The 27,041-nt window shown below is 43.3% G+C and overlaps 1 protein-coding gene across 4 annotated transcripts in view; it reads left to right on the top strand.

Annotated features, from left to right (window-relative positions):
• Positions 1 to 27,041, top strand: part of TTF2 (transcription termination factor 2) — a 44,396-nt gene that overhangs the window by 12,315 nt on the left and 5,040 nt on the right. For 2 of the 4 annotated variants that reach the window (XM_059041327.2, XM_067034003.1), the window contains 17 exons: positions 679 to 1,662; positions 1,982 to 2,096; positions 2,438 to 2,620; positions 4,428 to 4,555; positions 5,799 to 5,880; positions 7,713 to 7,832; positions 9,438 to 9,588; positions 12,277 to 12,382; positions 15,574 to 15,755; positions 16,435 to 16,588; positions 16,916 to 17,007; positions 17,813 to 17,895; positions 18,303 to 18,436; positions 21,341 to 21,511; positions 24,303 to 24,361; positions 25,203 to 25,353; positions 26,046 to 26,128. In XM_059041327.2, the coding sequence (XP_058897310.1) occupies positions 679 to 1,662; positions 1,982 to 2,096; positions 2,438 to 2,620; positions 4,428 to 4,555; positions 5,799 to 5,880; positions 7,713 to 7,832; positions 9,438 to 9,588; positions 12,277 to 12,382; positions 15,574 to 15,755; positions 16,435 to 16,588; positions 16,916 to 17,007; positions 17,813 to 17,895; positions 18,303 to 18,436; positions 21,341 to 21,511; positions 24,303 to 24,361; positions 25,203 to 25,353; positions 26,046 to 26,128 (2,978 nt within the window). Of the gene's footprint in view, positions 1 to 678; positions 1,663 to 1,981; positions 2,097 to 2,437; positions 2,621 to 4,406; positions 4,556 to 5,798; positions 5,881 to 7,712; positions 7,833 to 9,437; positions 9,589 to 12,276; positions 12,383 to 15,573; positions 15,756 to 16,434; positions 16,589 to 16,915; positions 17,008 to 17,812; positions 17,896 to 18,302; positions 18,437 to 21,340; positions 21,512 to 24,302; positions 24,362 to 25,202; positions 25,354 to 26,045; positions 26,129 to 27,041 lie in introns of all 4 variants that reach the window. The other 2 variants (XM_059041318.2, XM_067033999.1) reach the window with 1 other exon arrangement.

Below are 27,041 nucleotides of genomic sequence, written 5' to 3' on the forward strand. Positions count from 1 at the left end.
AAACATGGTAGACCTTGTTGGGACTCTCAATTCAAAGGACCATTTGGGTCTTAAATATAGTTAGTATCCTGCTGTTTAGGGAAAAATTTAAATATACTTGACTAACTTCAGCATGTTTTTATAGACTGATATCTATTTGATGTTGGTACAAGCTGAGTATAATTCATAAGTTTCTGGAATGTGAGAATTAGGAGAGACTCTATAGAAATCCAGTACATGAGGAGCTAGACTGTGCAAAGTCATGAAACTTGTTTTTGTAGGGAGATAGCTTGGACTTAAGATTTTGGATTTGCACCGTGAAACCTTCCTAAAGCCAAAATCAAAGCAAGTATACTGTTTAGGTTTGGGGAAAAGTTCATCGTGAGAGAATAGTTTTTCATGAAAAGTATACATTGTGGCTATTGCTATTATCAAAACACTTTGACTTGGTCACTACTGTTCCTTGAGGCCCAGAAAAGCAGTGATCACGGACAGAGAAGGAACCAAGCATTGAAAGTACTGTTAAGAAGCGAATACTTTGTGAGTTTGGCAGTCCTTTCTAGAGGGAGAAATGATCGCAGGAACATTCAGAAAAATTGGACTGCTTTTACTTTGTTTCCATTTCCTCTGAATAAAGGTATTCTAGATGTTAAGGTTGCTTTAATAGTTTATATTAAGATTATTTCCTTTGTCTTTTAGGATCCTACTTCCAGAGAACATTCTGTAACCAGTAAGTCTCAGCATGCCTCTGAGACATCTCGTTATCCTTCCAGCCAGCAGAGAAACCCATTCAAGTTAGTTGACAAGAATCAAGAACCATCCCTCTGGAAGCAGTTCATCAAAGGTGAAGATGAGGAAAAGACAGCTGATAAGAAGCAAAGGGAAAAGAGAGATCCACTCCTGGATCAAAAGAAGGAACAGAAGCCTGAATCTAAGTGCTGCATGGAGAAAGATCTCTCATCTGGCCCGGCGGTAAAGGAAAAACAATCTGCTGTTCAAGAGACGCAGCGAGGGGAGAAGACAGAGTTTCATAGTGCCGCAAAGGAGGTTGAAAGGATGCACAACAGAAAGCTTTTTGAGATGAAATCCAAACAGGTCCGTGGGAATGAGCTGAGAGAACCATCTGCATCTCAGGAGAAGTCAAATGGTGAGAGTCATTCTGTCCAAAAAGAATCAGAACCTCCAAGGGAAAAAGAAACTAAGCCTTTGCCTCGAATTGTTCAGCCCCTGAAAGGGGGACATCTCAGCAAGGAGCACCCCAAGAGCTGGGAGGCTAGAGAAACAAAGTCAAAGAATGACGCAAGCACGCAGACCCTCCAGAAAAGTCTGCTCCAGGGCCATTTGCAGGCAAAGCTGGAGAGCCGGGACATGCCTGCTCCAAAGGGACCGGCTGCTCAGCCTGCACCGCTGGCCGCAGGGCATCCCCAGGGAGAGAGGCGAGATGCCGATACGAGCAGTGGTGACACTGAGGAAGACACTGCTGTTGTTTTTGTTTCCTCTAAGCCAGGGAGGCCCTTGCTCTTTGACTTGACTCTAGACTCGCAGAAGGAAGAGAACCTTAAATTCCCTGGTCAGAGTGTGCAAAGAAAAATTTCTCCTGACTCAGGCGTTTCCAAGAAGGGAGAATCTTCAGACCCAGAAGCCCAACGTGTGTACCTCACAACACAGCTGAAACAAAAGAAGGTACTACTGACCTGTGTTTTGTTTATAAGTTTGGAGCATTGCTTGCTGTGGGCAGATAAGGGACGCCACGAACAAGTTAAATATATTAACGTGAGAAAGGTTTTAGCGGTGTGGATTTTTAGTTTCTGCCTTTTGCTATGTTTATATTTTCAGGCTTGGTAAGTCACCTGGGTTTAGAAAGAAAAAAAGTTTCTGGTTTTCACACATATAGTTAAAAGACCATGATTTCAGAGTTTTAGCATTTTAGGCTATTTTAATCTGAAACTGTCTTTCTAATGACTTGAGAGGAGCGACCCATGTTATAGGATCTGTTTTCCAGAGCACACTGGCATCTGTGAACATCCAGGCTCTTCCAGACAAGGGTCAGAAGTTGTTCAAGCAACTTCAGGAGCTGGAGGATGCGCTCGGTGCCCTGGCCCTCTCCCCAGAGCAAGGTAAAAGGGATTCTGCCCCCAAACCCGCAATTTGCATGAACTTCACGAGACATTGGAGAGGCGTTTCAATAAAGAATAGGTGGACTCATTCACCTGCTCATCTTGTTATCTGTTACTGAGCTTCCTTTATAAGTTACACCTGTGATTTATAAAAACTTCCTCCTATTTCCTGTGGACTCAAGTCTTTTTTCCCCATTGTTTAAGAAACGGTTTAAATGCTGTGCTCTCGCAGAAGTCTTCCCCAGCTCATGGCGATCCCACCTTCTCTTGACCTCACCTCACGCATAGAATTCCTTCACTTTTCTGAAGTGTAATCTGTTCTTCCTTTGTTTTTTGAGCAGGCACGAATGAGAAGGGTAACACTGAAGTACCACAGCAGAGCAACTTCACCAAGACGACCACTGACCCTCCCCATTTGGTGCCTCCCAAACCCCTGCAGGGCCGGGATCTCCAGCCTCATGGTGGTCTAGGACTGAAGGCTGCCCGTCAGGAGGCTGCTGGAGGGATTGATCAGTGCTGTGGAGGTGAGATCCGAGGGCCTGGCCCATGGTGGGAGCCGCTACACCTACGAGTTAAATGCTGCCTCGTAGATAACCTTTGTAACCATGAAAAGGGACAAACCATTCTGAGTTGCCTGTGTGATAAAGCTCGTGATGCTCAGCTAAGTTTATACACAGTGTAATTTAGATCTTTGTGAGGGCAGAGACTGTGTCTGCCCTGTTCACTGACCTTGTTCACGGTCCTTGATCGGTTGGCCCAGTGGTCGCCCTATGGGAGTCATCCACTAAATGTTTGTGAGTGAAAACTTGAACTCATATCATGATGAGGGAGGCAGGCCAGTGGATACGTTTATAGTCCTTCTGTGTGTGTGTGTGTGTGTGTGTGCGTGCGTGCGTGCTGAGGCAGAGCAGGGGACTGTGACCATAACCAGTAGACTCACAGAGAGCAGTACCACCCGATTTAAATGAGTGTTTCCATCCTGAACTCTGCTGAAAACAATGAATTCAGTAGCACCTGCAGAGTGAAGATCCCAGGTAGAGCCTCAACTATGTAATATGATCGGTTGGTTTGCTGACCCAGGACATAGGACCTCGAGTGGGCTGGCAGCGAGGAGAAAAGCTAAAGCCAGTTTTCTCCCAACTGAGAACTGCTCGAGATACAGGGAGGGAAAAGGAGAGAAAAAAGAAAACAGGAGGAAGGGAGGGGAGAAAGGTTGAAGAGCAGTAGTCAACAAGGGGGTAAGGAATAGACGGGGTGCCAGATGAAGCAAAGGTCTCTCTAAAAGGGCCCAGGGAAAACATACTTATATGTATAAAATAGATAAACAACAGGGACCTACTGTATAGCACAGGGAACTATACTCAATGTCTTGTAATAACCTATAATGGAAAAGAATCTATCTGGAAAAGAATATATATATATATAAAGAATATGTATGTATGTAACTGAATTACTTTGCTGTACACTTGAAACTAACACAACATTGTAAATTAACTATACTTCCATTTAAAAAAAAAAAAGAAAAAGTACTTGGTCCAGTGGCACAGCATAGCTGTGCTCCAGACTGTTTGAAGAACATTGCTATGTGACAGTGTCATTCAGTAATCACCATGGTGATGGAGTTGCCTAGAGAAATTAAGTTATGGTGGATTATTAAGGTAAGAAGTTATGTAATATGTTTAGGAAAGAATTCCATTAAAATAGCTTTTCATTTAAAAACATTTTAACATTTAAGTGAGTAATTAATTTTTATCTGTCTTAGAAATCTCTTATTTGGATACTTCATCCCTAAACTTACAACCGACTAAGGTGCTTGTGTTTATTAATGAACTTCAGTAGAAGTTCTCTGTGTAGAATGAGTGGGCTCCAGCACTGAAGGATTATATTCTCAGTGCTGTGCAGGCAGCCTGCGACACACACTGTAGGGGCTGTCTCTCCCTGTCTGCCTAAACTTCCTGTTGCTCAACCTCTTCTATTGCTGGCTTTTCTTTGCATCCAGCCCCAGGGGTCTTCTTTTCTGAAAATTCTCAAGGTATTACCTTCTTCCCTGCCACCTCTTCAAAGCTGAAAGAGAAAAAAATATTATGGGTTATCTTATTTTTTATTATACTTTATTTTGTCCTCTATTAGAACACTTGATAATGTGATTTTAAAAAATAACAGACAAACAAAGACTGGGGATAATGAAGCCTGTGAGTCTAGGAGAATCTGGAGGCAAGAATTTTTAGTCTATACAGATCCATCATCTGGCAAATAATGAACTGCCTTTTTGCAGCTCTGGCCAGGACATAATACTCGCAACACTTTTAGGTAACCTCGATTTGTACGCAGGCCCTAAAGGCCAAGATCGCCTTCGTGCAGTGTGGCAAATCACAAGTGAAGCCATTGATGAGCTGCATCGATCACTTGAGTCACGTCCTGGCGAGACAGCTGTGGCAGAGGATCCAGCTGGGTTGAAGGTGAGCCAGGAAGGCCCACAGGGCAGAGTGTCTTATAACAGTATCCCAGCGCCCACGAGGAGGGGGACCAGCTACTGTGAAAGTGCCCGTCAGAGTGCCATTCTGACATATCTTTTCTACAAATAATGCTCAAGTGGCTTCCCTTGCAGTATTTTCTTTTTTTCTGTTTAGCAGTGAGAAGAAAAAAACAGTGTTTTTTTTCTTAAAGTCATATAGTTATATATGTCTGTAGCAGTAACAGATCCATTTATTGAGCTTCAATAGGTACCACAAGGTTGCAAAGGAATTGCTGCTCTTAGTGGACTAGTTGGGGTGAAAGTGCATGTACAACCTATGTAAGACACCTAGACAATGACTGTAAGACAGAAAATGTGCATTGTTGTGTACTGTGGACTGTAAGCAAAGTACAAAGGGATTCGAAATAAAGGAAAAGTTACTCTAGGTCAGCAGTATTATTTGTGCCTTAAAGAAACTGCAAACCTAGAGATAGGATAGAAACCAAATACTCCAGTTAGAGGGAGTGGTGTTCAAAAGGAAGATACAGAGATTGGTATTCATAAGTGATGGTCAGGTGACATCAGTGCCTGAGCTGGGAGCAGCAGGTGATGTAACTAAGCAGGAAGAGTCCCTTGCTGTGGAGCCTGGCATTGGTGAAGGAACTTAGACTGAAATGGCTCAAGAGATATTATGGAATCACTGTAGAATTTTGAGCAGGGATGTTTTGTGAAGGTTATTTATGTCACAGAGTTCAAGATAAACTGGAGGAAGGAAAGACTAGAAGGTGGGCCCCCAGTTAAAGGGCTATCAATTTATGACCAGCAGTGTGGACTGGGGCATTGCCTACAGAGAGGAGAGGCACATTTAAGAGATAATGAGGAAGAGCCAGTGGAATGGCTGGTAAAAGTCGGGTGACCCGTCAGAGGTCTTGGCTGCAAACAGTAGAAACCTACTTGGGCTGATTAAGCAGACAAAGCAGGACTCTCACTTGAGAGCGAGAGAGGCAGCTCTTGATAGACATGCTGGACAACTGGCATCAATGACAACTGTCCTGGGCAGACCAGGACGTGTGGTGCGAGAGAGTCCAGGACTTCAAGGTGAAACGAGCAGCTGGTCTGACAACTAGAATATTGGGAGGGTCACTTAGAGAAAATAAACAAGTAGAGTATGGAGTCCATGTGGCCAGGCTGCAGCATAGCCGCTTATCAGGAACTGGTACTTAACTTTCTGTTATTACCTTTGTCAGATCCCTTTGCTGCAGCACCAGAAGCAGGCATTAGCCTGGCTGCTATGGCGGGAAAGTCAGAAGCCACGAGGAGGAATTCTGGGTGAGTCTGGTGTTAGGCTAAGAGCCAACAAATGCAGTGCTTCGTTCAGTTCTCTCAACTCTGGGTATGTACTCTAATGCCCCATTGGACAGATGAGGAAACTGCGGTGTGGGAAGTTTAAGCCACGTGCTCCAGACTACACAGCCATAGGATCAGTCAGGTCTTGGTTGCAGGCAGTAGAGAATGACTCTGGCTGATGAAGCAGAGGGAGGGTTTATTCTGTGGTGGCCCACAGAATCTCTGGGAGATGTGGAGGGCTGGGCTGGACTTCTAGGAGCAAGGGCCAAAGCCAAGTCACCAACGGAGTGTCCTGTAAGAACCGTCATGGCTGCTCTGCGCCATCGAGCCGTAGAAGAAAGCACTGCCACCCCAAAATCAAACACTGCCGTCTCCAACCTTTCCTGTAGAAAGTGTTTCACAGGGAGCCTCTTTTCTAAAGTTACTCACATCTGAATCGAAGTCTGGTGTGAGTGTAAGTGCCCTGTAGAGCCAGGTCATGCTGCCGGCGCCTTAGCCGCAGAAGAGGCAGGAAGTGAGTTTTCCAGGCTCTGCTTTGCAGACTAGTCATACTAAAATTTTCCAAGGTGCTCAACTTCCAGAAAGCATGACAGATGTGCACTGTGGCTAGTAAGTGGCTGTGTCTGGGTCTCCAAGACCACCTCCAGGTTGGATGATTTGCTAAGATACACAGCATATAGTCATATTTGTGGGTGTAATTTATTACAGTCAAATAAATTGAATAATAATTGAGCGATTTGATTTGATATAGGTCAAAATTAGCAAAGGAAGAAGGCACTTGGGGCAAAGTCCAGGGGAAACCAGGTTCAAGTTCCAGAGGCCTGTCCCAGTGGAGTCACTCAGTGTGTGCTTAAGTCTTCCACATGTAAAATGTTGCCAACCGGGAAAGCTTGTTAGTGATTCGGTACCCAGGGTTTTTACTGGAGGCTGGTCACATAGGCAGCTTCAGGCTGGCAGGTACTGAAATTTCAGATTCCAGAAGGAAAGCAGGTGTTCAGCATAAACTGTACTGTTGGTACAAGCAGTTTAGGCACAGTGAGACACTCTTACCCAGTCTGGGAATGGGGGGACCCCTCCTGAAATCCAAGTTCCCAGATGCCAGCCAAGGGCCAGCCTTGTAAGCTGGCCTTCCAAAGGAGAGTAGTCAGCTGCTGTGTTAGCTCTGCACAGTGGCAGAACCAGACTGAACCAGAGCCCACGCTGTGACATTTTACTGCTGCTTACGTCTGAACGAGTATTTAAACTGTTAAAAAGGGATAATAATATTTTATAGGGTATAAATAGTAAATTGGATAAGCTCAGTAACCAGCACAATGATGGTACTCAAGAACTGCTAATTTATGACCTTTGATGAATAAATTAAGGGGATGGAGGACTGTCTTGAGTTAACTCTAAATCCAAAAGTGTGGTAGTAAAGTGGGTGGTAGGCTATATCTGCTGGACCTTTTTGCTTTTGCAGGGAAATAAATAAGAAGACTAGGCAACATCATCAAACAGAGGGAGATATCAATGAATGTATTGGATAAGTAACAATATAACACGGAGACTCGAATAAGATCTAAATAATAAGTTTTAAATTTTACAAAAGTCCTAGTAAATGTCTTTGACCTAGATCTCAAAATAAATAGCAAGAGTTAGTGTTCATTTTAATAAGAAAGACAAAGGCTTCAATAGAGGAGACAAAGCATGGTGACTGGAATGGCACTGACAGCAGAGGACCAGGGCTGGTGTCTGCCCGGGGCTGCTTCTCTTGAAGCTGAGCTGATTCTTTGCCCTAAATAATTACCTCTCCTATTTGTGTTTTTATTTTCCAGCGGATGATATGGGGTTAGGAAAAACCCTGACAATGATTGCACTCATCCTGACCCAGAAGAATCAAGAGAAAAACAAAGAAAAAGACAAAACCACGGCTTTGGCTTGGCTCTCCAAAAATGGTATTCAAAAGCCTGCTGTTTCCTAAATGATGTGAGGCAGCGGAGAGTGGAAATTTTTCAGCCATAAAAGGATGCCTTTGGTCATATTTAATTTATTGGAAAACTAGCATTAGACTACTTTCCCATAGTATCATTTCTGACACTGAATATGCTAACTAGAAGTGATCTTTTTTCCTTTTAATATAAGGTTAGCTTGACTTGTGATTAGGAACAATTTTATGGAGAAAGCTAAGGCTCCAGAAAACTTAGTTTAAACCTAATGATTATTTTTGTTAATGTTGAGGATATAACTATAGGATAGATCCAAATTAGTTAATATATGATTTTTTGAAAGAAGATCTGTGACAAATTCAGATTTTAGCCACCATAGCAGACACTGTTTTCCATGTTTCTGAACTTCCAGAAGTTTCCAGATTCTAGACAGTTTCTCTTATTTCAACGTCTGTTTTTAAAATGTAATAACTGTATAAGTACCTTAAAGGTCCTATATATTATGCAGAGCCAACACCACATGTAAATTGCAGTGTACACATGTACATTTCTCAGTTGGTTAGATAGTTAAGGAATCTGTGGCCATCTGCTCTCAGGGCCTCTAGTGACCACTGTTGCAGCTGGACCCTGTGTCCCTGTGCGTAGTAGCAGCATGTGCGCACCTGCACACACACCAAGGATGGGGGGCAGTGGTACAAATACTCCGGCACTAACTGGTTCCAAAGTAATGTTCGCTTGTCCTAGGGAATTTTGTACTTATACTTTAATGTGAATGTAATTAAGTTATGCTTTTCAGAGAAAAGTAATAATACTCCCTTGTAATGAATCCACTCAGGATGAGTTAGGAAATGATCCAGCTTCTACATTCTGGCCACTGTGAAAGCACATTGGGGTTTTTTGGGTTTTTTAAGTGAAGTCATGTGCTACCCAGTTTCCTTGCCCTCTTTAGCCTCTCTCTTCCACTTTTATAGGGGAAAATAAATAATGGTTTTGAGTTAAAAGGTTATTTCTTCCCATTTTCTATTCTACTTCATGCATACTTCATTTTATTGCACTTCACTTTATTGTGCTTCATAGATACTGTTTTTTACAAATTGAGGGTTTGTGTCAACCCTGTGTTGAGCAAGTCTTTTGGCGCCATTGTTCCAATAGCATTTGCTCACTTCGTGTCTCCATGTCACATTTTGGTAATTCTTGGAATACTTCAAACCCTCCACCAGTAAAAAGATTATGACTTGCTGGAGGCTCAGATGATGTTAGCATTTTTAAGCAATGAAGTATTTTTAAATTAAGCTATGCACCTTTTTTAAAAAACGTCATGCTATTGCACACTTAACAGACTATAGTGTAGTGTAAACATACCTTTTATATGCACTGGGAAACCAGAAAGTTTGTGTGACTCACTTTATTGCGATACTCACTTTATTGCTGTGGTCTGGATCCAAACCCGCAACATCTCCAAGGTATAAGCTATGTGTAGAAATAGAAGCAGCAGTTGTTAAAAATATTGATTGAAGGAATAAATGTCAGTCAAGGGAAAGAGGTAATGCCTTTAAGAAGTTAAAACTTTTTAATGAGTGTAACGAGGTGTTGATTTTCTTTTCCCCTCTCAAGACTCCTCTGAGTTCACTTCCCATGGAACACTAATCATCTGTCCTGCTTCCCTGATCCATCATTGGAAAAATGAGGTGGAGAAACATGTGCGCCACAACAAACTAAGAGTCTATCTCTATCATGGGCCAAACCGGGATCAACATGCAAAAGTGTGAGTGCAGAAATATTGCTCTCCCTGACATTTCATTTAATCAGGGCTAGTGGTATTTGTGAAGACCAGAAGCACTCTCACCACCAAACAGACTTCACCTGTGCTAAGAGGTGCATCTTGAGACAGAATGGTGTTCTGCTGCTATATCCTGTCCCTATCCTCCACAAGCTGTCGTGAGAGTCAGCCTGAGATGCCTGTGTTGTCAGCCAGGGAGCAGCAGCGTTCCCCTGGTAAAAGGGGATATGTCACAATTATTTCATGAGTGCTGAATTTCTTTTTTTTTAAATAACTTATTTTATTTTATTTTATTTATTTTATTTTTGGCTGTGTTGGGTCTTTGCTGTGCGCAGGCTTTCTCTACTTGCAGTGAGTGGGGGCTACTCTTCCTTGTGGTGCGTGGGCTTCTCGTGGTGTCTTCTCTTGTTGTGGAGCATGGGCTCTAGGCGCTGCGGGCTCAGTAGTTGTGGCACTCGGGCTTTGGTAGTTGTGGCTCATGGGCTCTAGAGCGCAGGTTCAGTAGTTGTGGTGCATGGGCTTAGTTGCTCTGCGGCATGTGGGAACTTCCTGGGCCAGGGATCGAACCCGTGTCCCCTGCATTGGCAGGCAGATTCCTAACCACTGTGCCACCAAAGAAGCCCATGAGTGCTGAATTTCTGATTCCAAATTCACATTCTTTTTCTGTTAGTGTGAATGGACCCAGCTCAGTGTTGCAGAGCATCTTGATATAATATTAATGATTAGTTGCTATAGCCTAGTTACATTTTTATGGCTGTATTTTTCGTATGTGAACCATCTAAGAAGTTTTAGATTCAAAAGTTTAGGATTAAATGTAAAATAGATAGCTAGTGGGAAGCAGCAGCATAGCACAGGGAGATCAGCTTGGTGTGTTACCTAGAGGGATGAGATAGAGAGGGTGGGAGGGTCACTCAAGAGGGAGGGAATATATGTATGCATATGGCTGATTCACTTTGTACAACAGAAACTAACACGGTATTGTGAAGCAATTATACGCCAATAAAAATCTGTTAAAAAAAAAAGTTTAGGATTAAGCCTAACTGAATTCCTGAAGGGGGATGATCAGGAAGGAGGAAAGAAAATGTTTCTCCAAATGGTGATTATAGTCCTAGTCTTTGTGTTTTGGTTTTAAAGGACTTGTTTTTTGTTCTTAATTGTGATATGATGGTCTGGGTTGAACACTTGCTGATCTAGTCAAGAACTAAGTTGTTTCTGTTTCTAAGTAATCTCTCTCCCCAACCTCTGATACTGGATATTTTATCTTTTAAAGAACAGGGCAGTAGTCTCTCACGGGTAAATTGCCAGCTTGGTGACCCTCAATCTTAAGGGCACACCAGCTCTCATGACTGATAGTCATTTCAGCAGACGAAAGCTATTAGGGCAGCAATGGCTGTCCCACATGCTTTCTTTGGCATGGAGTACTGTAGATTTTTATTTAGAAGTCAATTGCATCTTACATGATTTGCATTTTGATCATACTGGTTTTGATGTTCAGAGTGCACTAGCTGACTGATTGGAATCACTCTCAATTATACATTTTTATATGATGGTAAGGCAACGTGTAGACATCGCTGCCTCTCCAAATACATTTTATTTTTATTTTTATTTTTATTTTTCAGTACGTGGGCCACCCACTGTTGTGGCCTCTCCCGTTGGGGAGCACAGGCTCCGAACGCACAGGCTCTGTGCCATGGTTCACGGGCCCAGCCGCTCCACGGCATGTGGAATCTTCCCGGACCGGGGCACGAACCCGTGTCCCCTGCATCGGCAGGCGGACTCTCAACCACTGTGCCAGCAGGGAAGCCCTCAAAATACATTTTTATCAAAAGTGTTTATTGAGGGGCTTCCCTGGTGGCAGAGTGGTTGAGAGTCCGCCTGCCGATGCGGGGGGACACGGGCTCGTGCCCCGGTCCGGGAGGATCCCACATGCCGCGGAGCGGCTGGGCCCATGAGCCATGGCCGCTGAGCCTGCGCGTCCGGAGCCTGTGCTCCACAAAGGGAGAGGCCACAACAGTGAGAGGCCTGCGTACTGCCAAAAAAAAAAAAAAAAAGTATTTATTGAAGTTCTCTCAGGTACACAATATTAAGCTTCCTTGGAAAAAGAATTGTGCTTTTCATTAAGAATCTTTACATGTAAAGAGTGTAGGTGAGGTAAACTGAAAATGTATGACATGTATTTTTATGCCCAAATGTCAAAGCTAGATGAATGGGTTTTCACAAATCCATTACAGAATGAGGAGGAGAAAACACCATTGCTGTAAGATGAACAGTACTTCGAGGGTTTCTTACTTCCTTGGGACTTTAGTGTCATATATGTCAAATTAACTAAATATTAACTTCCAACCCTATCCGACTTCCTGTTCTTGCCAGATCACTTCAAGCTTAATATGACCCCACCAGAGATGATCTTTTCTGACTTGGCTGGGAAGAGGGAGGCTGTTCTAGTTATAGCGAATAATCTGTAAAAATGACCAGTGGTAGGTAATAAGGAAGTCAGGTGTATAAAATTTACCTCTCCAGAGTCATGTGTGTATGAATTAAGGACATAAATTAATGAGTTCTGCTGTCTGTCCTTCCAGCCATAGGCATTTTTGTGAAGGAATCAACTCTGTCTCTGATTGTCAGAGTCGTGGCGGGATGGTTTAACTTTTGCTCTGTGTTATATCTATGCAGCCTCTCCACATATGACATCGTGGTCACTACCTACAGCCTTCTGGCCAAGGAGATTCCCACAAAGAAGCAAGAGAGAGAGATGCCAGGTGCAAACCTCAGTGTGGAGGTGAGGCGTGGGTGCTGCCAGGGAAGTAGGGTTGGAACCGCGGATCGTTTAATAGGAGTCTTTTCACAGCATTAGAGATGGCAAAGGTACCCTCCCGTAAGGTCATGAACATTCGAACTGTTTCACCTGTGGAAACAGAGTTCTTTCCTCTGTCCCTTCTCTTTTACTCTACTAGACAACCTCCTCAGTAATAAAGGTGGAGATGGTACAGTAGTTTGCTGTGTTTTAGAAACAATAACTACATTGCAGTTGTGGTGGTGGTCATATCACATGAATAAAGGAAAGCTTCAGTTGTTACAGTGTTTATTTGAGAGTTCTGGGGGTATATTCTCAGGATGTGTTTTATATTTCGTGTTAGGACTAGTATTATCATATGAAGCCATTATTCCCTGCATTCCTCCACTTTCCAGGAAAAGGGGTTGCAAATAATAAGGCTACAGTGGGCCAGAGGCTAAATGATAACCAGGGGGAAAAACCTGAATGTTTGTTGCTGTGTCCAGGGTAGTCTCGGTTACATAGAGTAGAGGATTTATTGCACAGATATTGTGGGCTTTTTCCCCCTGAAAATACAGTGTTGTTCCAAGAACTACCCTTTTGCATATGCTTTTATTCTTAGAACAGTAGGATATTCACAGCTATCTGTATTTGGGGAGATCTCTAGAATGCTTCTCCATCTCATGACCAACTCTGCCTTCTCTCGGATGATTAACTTTTTTTTTTGTGCGGTACGCGGGTCTCTCACCGTTGTGGCCTCTCCCGTTGCGGAGCACAGGCTCCGGACGCCCAGGCTCAGCGGCCATGGCTCACGGGCCCAGCCGCTCCGCGGCATGTGGGATCTTCCCGGACCGGGGCACGAACCCGCGTCCCCTGCATCGGCAGGCGGACTCTCAACCACTGCGCCACCAGGGAAGCCCTGGAATGATTAACTTTTCAGATTCCTCAGTAATTCCTCTTAGCTTTGAGGCTAAAAACCCTCATCCCTTTAAATGATATATTAGGCCTGTTACGGTCTTGCCCTGCCTGTGTGGCCTTCTTCCCCCACACCCCAGCCCTCCCAGTGGCACCCCACGCTCAGCTGTACCAAGGAGTGTACTTCCGTCCATGATCTGTCATGCTCTTTTGCCTTTGTTCTCCCTCTGAATGGAATGCTTTGCCACCCCCTCTGGTTAAATGCATCTCCTAGCACCTTGTGCTTGCTTATGTCACCGCACTCCTTTAATTCCCCAAATATTGAGTATCTACTGATGCCAAAATCTTGGCTCTCTGTGCACTGATGTCGAATAGGAGTACGCAGACAGAGTCTGGAGGAGAAAATAAAGGATAGTCTTATTCTTTGCCAGGCAAAGAGGGAACACAGCAGGCCAGCACCTCAGAAACGCTGCCCCCACCCCGCCAATCCCTGGGGAATCAGGAGAAGTCTTATAGGTGGGGCTTGCAGTCTGAGGTAGGTGATAAGGATCAAAGTAGTGAAGGTCTTGCATTTTTCTTCTTCCTGCATTGTTTCAAAACAGTCGCAGCTGGCATCAGTCAACCTGGTAATTGGGTCAGTTCTTCCTCTCCCAACCTGGTAATTGGGTTAGTTCTTCCTCTCTGGGTTATCCCCCTGCAACCTTCTTTCTGAAATGCAGAACTCCAGAAGGGGTGATTTGCTACAAGGGAGTGTAGGGAGTGTGAACACCAGGTGTAGGATGTAATTCACACGGAGATGGAGAGTGTTAGGTGCAGAATGTAATTCACACAGAGTCAGAGTGTTAGGGGCTAGCTTTGTGAAGGACAAATCTAGTTAGAGACACTACAGATTAGTAACAGTTAAAATAAAATTAGGATTGATTAACTCTTTCAGACCAGTTTATGCTCCTTCTCCACTCTGTTCATTGTTCCCTTTATTTTCCTTGTTATCCAGAGAGGAAAAACCTCATTTTTATTTTTGTTGTAACACTACCCCATGCCAGATGCTATTTCAGGTATTAGGGATACAGCAGTGAACAAGACCAACTAGATTCCTACTGTCCTGTATTGAATTATCCAGTGGGATTTACTATATATACATTGTGTGTAATGATCTTTATGCTTATTTTTTCTCCCCTGCTAGATTGTGAGCTCCTTGAGGGTAGGAAATGTTCTTTGTGTCTGGCTTAGTATTTTATATATAAAAGTAGACTTTTATGTGTGCACCATATCTTCTTTATCCATTCATCTGTTGATGGACACTTAGGTGGCTTCCATGTCCTCGCTATTGTAAATAGTGCTGCACTGAACATTGTGGTGCATGTATCTTTTTGAATTATGGTTTTCTCCAGATATATGCCCAGGAGTAGGATTGCTGGATCATATGGCAACTCTATTTTTAGTTTTTTAAGGGGCCTCCATACTGTTCTCCATAGTGGCTGTATCAATTTACATTCCCACCAACAGTGCAGGAGGGTTCCCTTTTCTCCACACCCTCTCCAGCATTTATTGTTTGTAGACTTTTTGATGATGGCCATTCTGACCGGTGTGAGGTGATACCTCATTGTAGTTTTGATTTGCATTTCTCTGATAATTAGTGATGTTGAGCATCTCCCCATGTGCCTCTTGGCCCTCTGTATGTCTTCTTTGGAGAAATGTCTGTTTACATCTTCCAGCCATTTTTTGATTGGGTTGTTTGTTTTCTTGATATTGAGCTGCATGAGCTGTTTGTATATTTTGGAGATTAATCCCTTGTTAGTCACTTTGTGAATATTTTCTCCCATTCTGTGGGTTGTCTTTTCATTTTGTTTACGGTTTCCTTTGCTGTGCAAAAGCTTTTTTAAGTGTCATTAGGTCCCATTTATTTATTTTTGTTTTTATTTTCATTACTCTAGGAGGTGGATCAAAAAAGAGCTTGCTGAGATTTATGTCAGAGAGTGTTCTGCCTACGTTTTCCTCTAAGAGTTTTATAGTGTCCAGTCTTACATTTATGACTTTAATCCATTCTGGGTTTATTTTTGTGTATGGTGTTAGAGAGTGTTCTAATTTCATTCTTTTATATGTAGCTGTCCAACCACTCTTGGTTTCTTAAGCTTAATTCTTATTTCAGTGTACCTGATCTAAGCCCTCAAACTTGAAGGTAAGAGCAGGTCTTTGATACTTGCTTCTTATTTTCCCTTATCTTCTTGATGACATGCACGTTTTCCCGTACTCTTATTGGATTTCACCTGTGTTTCTTCCAGGGTATCTCATCACCTTTGCTTCGAGTAGTCTGGGCTCGAATCATATTGGATGAAGCTCACAATGTTAAGAATCCCCGAGTGCAGACTTCCTTGGCTGTGTGTAAGCTCCAAGCCCAAGCCCGTTGGGCTGTCACTGGAACCCCCATTCAGAACAACTTGTTGGACGTGTATTCACTGCTGAAGTGAGTAAAACTCTTTGGATTATGTAGATGTGAACCCGGTCGGTAACGCTTCATAATTATTTCATATCTCATATCTCCAGTGTGTACCAGACTATCTTGTGTAGCAGATGGCAAGCCTGTCAACCTTTGAAGGGCAGAAGAATTAATATTTATGAGATATAATCTGTGGATTGGCTGATATAGGACTTTGATGTATATGGAAAAATAAGGGACCAATTAAATTAGAGGAAACAACAGTCAACTTTCTTCAGTCCCAGGAATGTTTTGGGCTTCTGCTTTAAAACATATGGCCTGGGGACAGGACTACAATTTATTTGAAGCAAACAGAAAAGAAGGCTGATTTTAAAATACTTGTTTTAATTCAAGTCAGCTCATAAGAGGATACTGAATTTCTTTACTAGCCTTTGAAGTTTTAGGAATGAATGCTAGCTATTGGTTATATGGCCTGTTGTGACGATATAGACGTTGTTAATGGGAAAATTCACATTTTTATAATGTGGTTATTGACTTGGATCCTTTTGTTCTGTCTAGCAGAGTTTTGCTATGAAATTGACGTTTACAAATGATTGGATGACATGTAAAATCTGATTTGCTTTTCACCTTATGTCTGTCTTTGAACCTTTCCTCCATCCTCCCATGCTTCTTTCCCATTCTCTATCCTCCTTCTCCAATGAAAAAGATTTCTCCGTTGTTCACCATTTGATGAACTCAGTCTGTGGAAGAGTCAGGTTGACAATGGTTCAAAGAAAGGAGAAGAACGGTTAAATATTTTAACCAAGAGCCTTTTGCTGAGGAGAACAAAAGACCAGCTGGACCCCACCGGCAAGCCCTTGGTAATCCCATTGACACATGTCCCTGGGGGAGGCCAGGAAGGAGGGCGACCATGTCCTTGACTCGGCTTGAACCACCATCTGCTTTGCTTCAGGAGCCTCTGAGTCTCCCATTTTCCTAGGAGGAGGCCCTCGGGTTGCTGTCCTGCCCCTCGTGTCACAGCAGTCCCGTGTGCAATGTGTGAGAGCAGTCCTGTTTTCAGGGAAGGGTGGGAGCTGCTGTCCAGAGCCTGACGAGATTTCTGGTGCCAGCTCTGGGGAGTGTGCTCCCTAATGTTCAGTTAATTTGTATAACTTCATCCCAGCTGCTTGTTTCTTTTACTCTTCCAGGTGGTGCTCCCCCGGCGTAAATTTCAGTTGCACCATTTAAAGCTTTCTGAAGATGAAGAGAATGTTTATAGTGTCCTTTTTGCAAGATCAAGGTGTGTGCAGTGAAGAAGCACCTTCTCACATCTATTTTATTCTTGTTCTTGCTTGGGAGTGAGTCGAGGGTCAGGGTTCCTCTAACTGTAATTACGATATTGTTGACAAGTTGGATGTCTGTGTTACTTTTTTAAAAAACCTCCCTTTCTCTCTCCTCACCTCTCCTCAGCTCGCCTTTGTCTCATATACACATTGAACCTGTCCTCCATTGGCTTCCTTGCATAGAAGGTCTAGGGCGTGTACACCAGGTCTTTCTGTTCCTCATGGGGCTGTATTAGGAAAGTATATCTCTTTGACCTTTGACCTGTTACCCAGACTCTCATTGGGACTTTTAAAAAACTGCTCAGTTATCCTTCTTGTCATCTGTCCTTTGCACTTGCTCTAAAGCTCTTATCCTTCCCTGAATTCCAGATTTCTACTCTCCTATTTGGTACCTCTCACTTCCAATGTAAATAAGTTTTTTCTCTTTGTATACCTTATATTTATTAATAAATATTATAATAGTATATTAACTTATACTAATATGTTACTGTATTACATGTTAATATTAAATTGATATTAAATATAATGTTTGATATTAATCTTTGTTAATATTTATTAATCATTTTTAAGTGGTTTGGCTTTTAAAGTAATTATTTTTTATTACCTTTGCCCAATGCTTGCTGTGAGCCTACCTTCATTTAACAAGTTCGCTTTTATAATTTTTCAAGGTCCTACCACAAACACAGTTAAACAGTGACCATTGTAAACCTGTTTGGTCTTAGCGACCATTTTATGTGCATTTTCATTTTCAATCTGAGGCAGGTCAGCTCTGCAATCCTATCTAAAAAGACATGAAAGTGGGGGCAGCCAATCTAGAAGAAGCCCTGATAATCCATTCAGTAGAGGTAAGCAGTGGGACACTCATAAATACAGAAAACTCATGAAAATGTGGATGCAGATTTGGTAAACTTAAAGAAATGGGGGGCGGGGGTCATGAAGTCTTGATTGCAGAGACTTGACCTTAGCTTGGAACCTCAAACCGAAGTAAAATCTACTGACGTTCAAGCACCAAACCTGGTGATCTAAACTTCTTTTTAGTTATTTTCAAAATCTGTTTGATTAAAATACAAGTAGGTCTATAAAGAAAACCAGTATTTCGTACTTCTCTAATTGGTAGAGAAGTGAGCTAAAACTATATGATTGAACCTCAGATCAAAGAAGTTTAAAATCTCCTCATTTAGTTCACGGTTCTTCCCCATATTTCTGTTTTAAACCCTGTACTGTCTCCTGTGTCTGTTTTCCTTCTTGGAAGTGGCCCAGGAGTTTGGGTCCAGTGGGCCTGGGCTCTCCGTGGCAGCAGACTCGCAGCCATCTAGCGCCGCCCACATACTGTCACAGTTGCTCAGACTCCGCCAGTGTTGTTGTCATCTTTCTCTACTGAAGTCGGTAAGCAAAGCCACCTGTGTGGGACCCCAGAGGGGCTGTGGAGAAGTCCACCTCAGTCTCCTGAAACTGGGATCCAGTCTGCTGGATCAAGGAAAAACGGGGTTTGAGTGTGTTTTGTTTTCTGGTGGGATAGGAAAGAGAAGACTCTTTATTTTACTTTATTTTATATTAATCTTTATTGATCTTGAGATAATTCCCATGATGTTGAGAACAGTTTTTATTATTTATTTTGTTTATTATTTTTCTTTAATTAATTAATTGGCTGCATTGGGTCTTATTTGCGGCATGTGGGATCTTCGTTGCGGGGTGTGGGATCTTGGCATGCGGGGATCTTTAGTTGCAGCATTTGGGATCTTTAGTTGCGGCAGGCGGGATCTAGTTCCCTGACCAGGGATCAAACCCAGGCCGCCTGCATTGGGAGCATGGAGTCTTAACCGCTGGACCACCAGGGAAGTCCCTGGTTTGTTTAAATAAGCTTTATTTTAGAATAGAAAATGGCATCTTGTTAAAAAGGAAGCCATATATGAATACTTTGGTATTTTAGGATGTCATAAAGCTTATTTAGCTACTAGTGTTAAGTCTAGGTATGAAAACTCAAGTATTTAAAGTTGTCTTGATATTGGATAGAGGCACATCTGTAATTAAGAGGAATATGTTATAGGCAGAACACTGACATAAATTGCAGCAATATTTTTTTGGATCTCTCTCCTAGAGAAATGGAAATAAAAGCAAAAATAAACAAATGGGACCTAATTAAACTTAAAAGCTTTTGCACAGCAAAGGAAACCGTAAACAAAATGAAAAGACAGCCCACAGAATGGAAGAAAATATTTGCAAACAATGCTACCAACAAGGGATTAATTTCCAAAATATACAAACAGCTCATACAGCTTAATATCAGAAAAACAAACAACCCAATCAAAAAATGGGCAGAAGACCTAAATAGATATTTCACCAAAGACATATAGATGGCCAAGAGGCACATGAAAAGATGCTCAGTGTCACTAATTATTAGAGACACAACCATAATGAGGTCCTCACCTCACACCAGTCAGAATGGCCATCATTAAAAAGTTGACAAACAATAAATGCTGGAGAGGGTGTGGAGAAAAAGGAACCCTCCTACACTGTTGGTGGGAGTCTAAATGGGTGCAGCCAATCTGGAGAACAGTATGGAGGATCCTTAAAAAACTAAAAATAGAGTTACCATATAATCCAGCAATCCCACTCCTGGACACGTATCTGGAGAAAACTAATTCAAAAAGATATATACACCCCAATGCTCATATTCATTACAGCATTATCTACAATAGCCAAGACATGGAAGTAACCTAAATGTCTATCAACAGATGAATGAATAAAGAAGATGTGGTGCTTATATGTGTATATATATACATATATATATATATATATGTGCATACATATAATGGAATATTATTATTACTCAGCCATAAAAAGAGAATGAAGTAATGCAATTTGCAGCAACATGGATGGGACTAGAGATTATGATATTAAGTTAAGTAATCAAAGACAAATATCATATGATATCACTTATTTGTGGAATCTAAAAGAATGATACAAATGAACTTATTTACAAAACAGAAATAGACTCACAAACATAGAAGACAAACTTATGGTTACCAAACGGGATAGCAGAGGGTGGTGAGGAAGGGATAAATTAGGAGTTTGGGATTAACATATACATACTACTATATATTGAATAGGTAGACAATAAGGACCTACTGTATAGCACAGGGAACTAAACTCAATATCTTGTAATAACCTGGGAATTCTCTGGCGCTCTAGTGGTTAGGACTTGGTGCTTTCACTTCCAGGGCCTGGGGGTTTGATCTCTGGTCAGGAAACCAAGATCCTGCCAGCCACATAGTGTAGCCAAAATTAAAAAATCTTGTAATAACCTTTAATGGAAAAGAATCTGAAAGAGAATATATATGTGTGTGTGAGTGTATGTATGTATAAGGGAATCACTTTGCTGTACACCAGAAACTAACACAATATTGTAAATATACTTCAATTTTTAAAAAAGGGGGGAATATGTTATTTTTTTTTTCTCTTGGCAGTTAAAATTTATTTTCTCCTTGGTTATCAAGGATTCTTACTTTCTTTATACTCTTCTGAACTTTTCCAGATTTTCTAAAATGAGCATATGTTATTTTATGAACAGAAAAAGAACTACTCCTGGTATTTGAAAATTTTTTCTTTTATTAAAAAAATTTTTATTGAAGTATGTTATTCTTTAGAGGTGCTATAGTAATGTATCTTTTTTTGGTAGTAAATTGCATCTTGATTATCAATAGCTTAATTAACTGTACTATTCTAGCTGGGGAAAATAGAATGATCTTGCAATCTGTCAATTTTCTAAGAAGTTCCATCATTTGATTGATTGATTGATTAAATGGATTCCTTTTTTTTTAAAATTATTTTTGATTGCGTTGGGTCTTCGTTGCTGCGCGTGGGCTTTCTCTAGTTATGGCGAGCGGGGGCTACTCTTCATTGCAGTGCGTGGGTGTCTCATTGCAGTGGCTTCTCTTGTTGTGGAGCATGGGCTCTAGGCTCACGCGGGCTTCAGTAGTTGTGGAGCATGGGCTTAGTTGCTCCGTGGCATGTGGGATCTTCCCAGACCAGGGATTGAACCCGTGTCCCCTGCATTGGCAGGTGGATTCTTAACCACTGCGCCACCAGGGAAGTCCCTTGATTTATTTTTGATCTGGTGAAAAAAGCTTGCAAGATTACATTTTAATCTGGGTTTACCCGAGGACATACTGATGGTAAATTATGAGACATTTTGCCATGTGCTGTGTTAAACAGTTAGCACTTTGGCAGGTCACATGCCTCGCTGCCTCAACCACCCATCTTCTCTGTCCCCTGTCTGATTCTGCTCAGGTCCTGGATCCAAAAGAGCTGAAGAGTGAAGGCCTGGTCCTTTCCCTGGAAGAGCACCTCAGAGACTTGACCTTGTCTGAATTCCATAACTCAGAGCCGCCTGCCTCCGTTTCCCTTAATGGTAAATGCTTCAAGGTGGAGCTTTTTGACGACGAGAGAGAGAGCACCAAGGTAGTATGATCACCTCTATTCTAGCAGAAAGACTTAGACTCCTCATACATTTCCCTGACTGAGAGCGCCACATTTGTCCAAGCGAGTCCAGCCATTTGACAGCAGAGCTGGAGCTGTTAGATGTTGGCTAGTCAAATTCTCCCTCCAGTCTTAAATTCTAGTTTGATTTGACAAATAAAACTGAAGTCTTACTACATAGTGGGCTTTCAGAGCGTGGCTTGGACCGACCTGGCATCAGGGCAGATTTCTGGCATGGATTCCTTGGGGAAGGAGCCTGTCAGGTGTATGCCGGCCACAGGGCCCAGGCAAGTGAGCAGTTTGTTTTGGGAAAACAGTGAAGGCCTGAGCCTCGAGTCTGATCGCCAGTTGCTTTGCTTTGTTGAGAGGCTTCCATCTGCCGGGTTTGTTTCCTACCAGCCTCTCCTCATTAGTCACTCTGTTCTGTTTTCATTGAACGTTTTAAGGACTGAAGGGTTCTATCAGAGGAAGGTGGGGGTGTGTGTCTTGTCTCTCCACTGGCTGGCTTGGAACCTGCCCATTGTCTCGCCTGCCCTGAGGGCTGGGTTCTCTCTCTACTGCTTTCTGAGGCTGCCTCAACCTCTCTTCAAAGGATTTAAAAGATGTAACTGGAAAGGAGGTCACTGCCAGGGGAACGGTTTTACCAAAGAATTACTTTTTCTTTTTTTTTTTTTTTTTTTTTGTGGTATGCGGGCCTCACTGTTGTGGCCTCTCCCGTTGCGGAGCACAGGCTCCGGACGCGCAGGCCCAGCGGCCATGGCTCACGGGCCCAGCCGCTCCGCGGCATGTGGGATCTTCCCAGACCGGGGCACGAACCCGTGTCCCCTGTATCGGCAGGTGGACTCTCAACCACTGCGCCACCAGGGAAGCCCCCAAAGAATTACTTTTAATTAGATTTTTAAAATATTTACCTAGGTCTTCACCATCAGTAACAGAGAGAAACATAAGAATGGCACCACATGTGGCTGGACTTCAGGCCCTAGCACCCTCAGTTAGCTATTGGGTTAAAATTCATGTTCCTAATAATTTGTGCTCCTAACAACTTGTCTGACACTCAGGTCATCGTTCACAAGGTTCTTAATGTGAACCCATTAATCGTAGTTCAAACCACTTAAGGTGGTTTCATGTGAGGAAGGGAGTTTTGTTTGGTAGCACAAACCTAAACTCATACAGAATGTTATTAGAATTTGGCCCCAGCTCACAGCCCATGAATCCTGCTCTCCCACTGCATTTTTTTCAAAATACCTATCGCCGGGTTTTTCATGAGGCAGTTTGATGACTTTCCACAACCTTGAGTTGCCAAGACACCAGGCACTTCGTGTACCTGCTTTTTTCCTTCCTACTAATTCAAAATGGTACAGTCCTGTGACTGTCTTCCTGCCTAGGCATCAGCGTGTTTGTTCAGGTGGGAGCACAGCCTTACCTGGGGCCCTCCACAGGTTGCCACTAGCACCACGACGGCGTAGAATGGAAGAGCTAAGGGCACCTCAGTTCCTCTGGCTCAGCCCCTTTTTACTGATGAGGAAGCTGAGCTCTTAACTGGGAGTTCCAAAGTGATCCAGCCCTGTGATGGAAGAATAAGAACTCTCTTATTAATCTCCTGATTCTTGGTCTAATTTTCATCCTCTTCTGCCATTCTGGGGATGAACTTTAGAGCCTTTGGAAAGGTCATTCACATTAGCAGTCAGGAAGAATGAGCCCAGCTGCTCTCCAGAGTCCTGCCCATGTGTTCTTATCGCCGGGTCCCTCATAGACTTGAATATGCCCTGAGCAGTTATGGTAAATACCCAGAGAGCTTGTCGTGAAGCTTGAGCAAGTAATCCTCAGTCTGCACAGGTTCTCTTCTTCAACACCATTTGCAGCAGGCCTCAAACTGGGTCAAGCTCTTTCACTTTCTTCTTCTGCAAATGTTAGGATAGTATCTTCTCTGGTCCAGCAATATGCTGAGTGCTAGGGGTGCAGAAATGAACCAGACATACTCTGGCTCTGCCTCTTCGGAGCATCTCCGGCCATGAAAGCAAAAGATGACTAATAAGGAATTAATATACAGTATGAAAAAGACCATGATTGGGCTTCCCTGGTGGCGCAGTGGTTGAGAATCCGCCTGCCGATGCAGGAGACGCGGGTTCGTGCCCTGGTCCGGGAAGATCCCACATGCCGCGGAGCAACTAAGCCTGTGAGCCATGGCCGCTAGGCCTGCGCGTCCGGAGCCTGTGCTCCGCAACGGGAGAGGCCACAGCAGTGAGAGGCCCGCATACCGCAAAAAAAAAAAAAAAAAAAAAAAAGACCATGATAATAGAAAGAAAAGGTGGTATAGTAGCGTGTACGCAGTGGGCTCTTGGGATTGGAGAGGACTTCCAAGAAGCTGACACGTAAGGCTGTCCTAGGCAGAGGGAACAGAACGGACAAAGATGAGACAAAGCATGGCTTAGTGGAGGGAGAATGTTGGTATAACCCGAGCATCATTTGAAGAGCACGTAGTGAAGGTTGAGGCTGGAGATGTGCACGGCAGGCAAGGTAGCAAGGATCTGGGAGACCACTGTAAGGAGATTGGGCTTTATTCTCAGAGGGAAGCCACTGCAGGGGCTTCAGCCAGAGGAGGAAAACAAGAAAGTGACATTTTGGAAATAGCACTCTGGCTGCAGAGAGGAAAGGGAACTAGAGAGGATTAAGACCAGAAGCCGAGAGGCTGTGGAGACCGATTCTTTAATTCAGAAAATGGAGAAGAGCAAATCTGCTTAAACCTCCATATGTTAATTCCACCTTTTCCCAGATTTCATCTCTGTTGGCAGAATTGGAGGCAATCCGAAGAAATGCAGGGTCCCAAAAGAGGTAAATGTGTTATTTCATTATCCAAACATTTGCTTATAATTACGCTAGAAAATTTAATGTTGCAGATAGTTATAAATCTTCGCTTTTTATATCAAGGACCTGAGTCATGCTTAGCTGAAAGCACTCAGGTTACAGCACAGATTCCCTTTGATTTCTAATTAAAATATTTGTGGCACTGGTTGAAAAGGCAATCCCTAGAGGATTTGAGTAAACTGAGCATCTGAAGAAGTGTTTAAGAGCAGAGAAGAAGCATCTCAAGAAAAGCAAGAGAGCAATAGGTGGGCGAGGGAGGGGGAAGCATGGAGTCAGACCGGGAGCCCCCATGGTGCTGGGGATGTTCCTAAGCTGGGGACGTGGATATGGGAGGTTCATTCGTTGTTTGACTTTACTGTGTGCTATTCAGTGCATTTGTAGATCAGAAATATTTTCATCTAAACACATAAAACTCTAATGAAAGCACAGCATGGGGGGAAGAGAGAAGCCCTAGCAGCTTATGGTTCTCACTGGCAAAGGGAGGGCCTCTACCCCTTGTGGGAGCGCAGACCTCCTCTGGATAAGCACTAGGCCCCAGATAATCAGAGGCTGCAGCCAGTGCTTTAGCTTAGCCACCGCTTTATTCTGACTTCATTTTGCACAAAATAAGTTGTAGACTGGATCTAGAAATAGCTGGAAATACTGTAATCTTATAATGTCACTGAAGTGTGCATGCTTAGGTAGCAGAAGGCCTTTCCTTGTCCACATATGATAACTGAATTGTAGAATAACGGGCGTTAAAGCCCTGCAGATGAGTTTGTTTCACCTATTCGGGGGCATTAGTTTTCTGTTTTATCCTTCCTTCCAGTGTCATCGTCTCTCAGTGGACCAGCATGCTGAAGGTTGTTACCTTGCACCTGAAGAGGCATGGACTGACTTACTCCACCATCGATGGCTCTGTTAGCCCCAGACAGAGAATGGACTTGGTGGAGGCATTTAACAACTCCAGGGGCCCTCAGGTACAAGCTGATCACAGCAGAGCTCTGTAATCAAGAGCAAATTGTTCCCAATTATACAGAGAAAATTTTAACATAGCTCGATTCAAAAATATTCACGGCTTTGATCCCTCCAGGTGTTTTTGATTCCTTCGACATTTATTGGGGGTACATATCAAAGTGTGCAAATACTCTAAGAGAATAAACTATGAGGGCTGAAAAGAAAGTAAGAACATAACTGGTTAGGATCGAGAGACTCTGTGGAGGAGGCAAGCCTGGAAGGATGGGTGGGATCTTGATATGAGGCAAGACGGAGGGAAGTGGGAGAACAAAGGCATCTAATTATGGATAATGCGAATTTGGAAGGCACTAGTTGAGTGATGGCCGGAGAATCGTGGCAGTGGTTGGGGGACTGATGGAACAGGCAGAATCCAGCTGATGGAAAGTTTATTGAGCTAACCACCCCCGGTGCTCTAAATGGTAGTATTCATATATTTCGGCAGGCGCACAATTAATGTTTTGAGAATGACTCACCAAAAAAAGGTTAAATGAGAACTTTCTCAAAGGTGAGGAGGCATGGGAGATAGGATCTCAGAGTTTCGGAACAGTGCCTTTATGACAGCAGAAGGAAATTTGATAAGAGCATGTTGCTAAGAAGGAGAGGTGATTTATGAGACCAAGTCTGTGTAAAGTTAATGGTGTGCTTCCTTTTGAAGGTTATGCTAATCTCTCTCCTGGCTGGAGGTGTTGGTCTAAACCTGACCGGAGGAAACCATCTTTTTCTTCTGGACATGCACTGGTAATGATTCTGGATTTTTCTTGAGTTGTCACAGCATAGCAGGGAGACCAGAGGGGCAGTAAGGCCTGACTTCTTTTTTTTTTTTTTTTTTTTTTGTGGTACGTGGGCCTCTCACTGTTGTGGCCTCTCCTGTCGCGGAGCACAGGCTCCGGATGCACAGGCTCAGCGGCCATGGCTCACAGGCCCAGCCGTTCTGCGGCATGTGGGATCTTCCCAGACCAGGGCACGAACCCGTGTCCTCTGCATTGGCAGGCGGATTCTCAACCACTGCACCACCAGGGAAGTCCCAGGCCTGACTTCTTATATTGAGTGTGTTCCTTTCATATTATGGAGCTGCCTCTGTGCATACATGTGTATAAGATACAGATCAAAATGGTGTAGGGCTAGGGACTTTCCTGGTGGCGCAGTGGTTAAGAATCCGCCTGCCAATGCAGGGGACATGGGTTCGATCCCTGGTCCGGGAAGATCCCACATGTCACAGAGGAACTAAGCCCGTGCACCACAACTACTGAGCCTGCGCTCTAGAGCCCGTGAGCCACAACTACTTGAGCCCATCTGCCACAACTACTGAAGCCTGCGTGCCTAGAGCCTGTGCTCCGCAACCAGAGAAGCCCCTGCAACGAGAAGCCCACTCACCACAATGAAGAGTAGTCCCCTCTCACTGCAACTAGAGAGAAAGCCCGCTCAGAGCAACGAAGACCCAACACAGCCAAAAATAAATAGAGTAATAAATACATTTTTAAAAAGAGAGAGAGAAAAAAAATTGGTGTAGGGTTAGTTGCCGGCCCTGAATTCCTGAGCAAGCAAGGCTTCAAATGACTATTCTGTTCACTATTTATTGTTAATCTAACATCTGTTTCCATGGGAACTGGGAGCGGGGTGGGGGGTGCTTTTCCTTATGGCCAAGAGCGGC

The sequence above is a fragment of the Kogia breviceps genome, chromosome 1 (assembly GCF_026419965.1).
Source record: "Kogia breviceps isolate mKogBre1 chromosome 1, mKogBre1 haplotype 1, whole genome shotgun sequence".
Taxonomy (NCBI): domain Eukaryota; kingdom Metazoa; phylum Chordata; class Mammalia; order Artiodactyla; family Physeteridae; genus Kogia; species Kogia breviceps.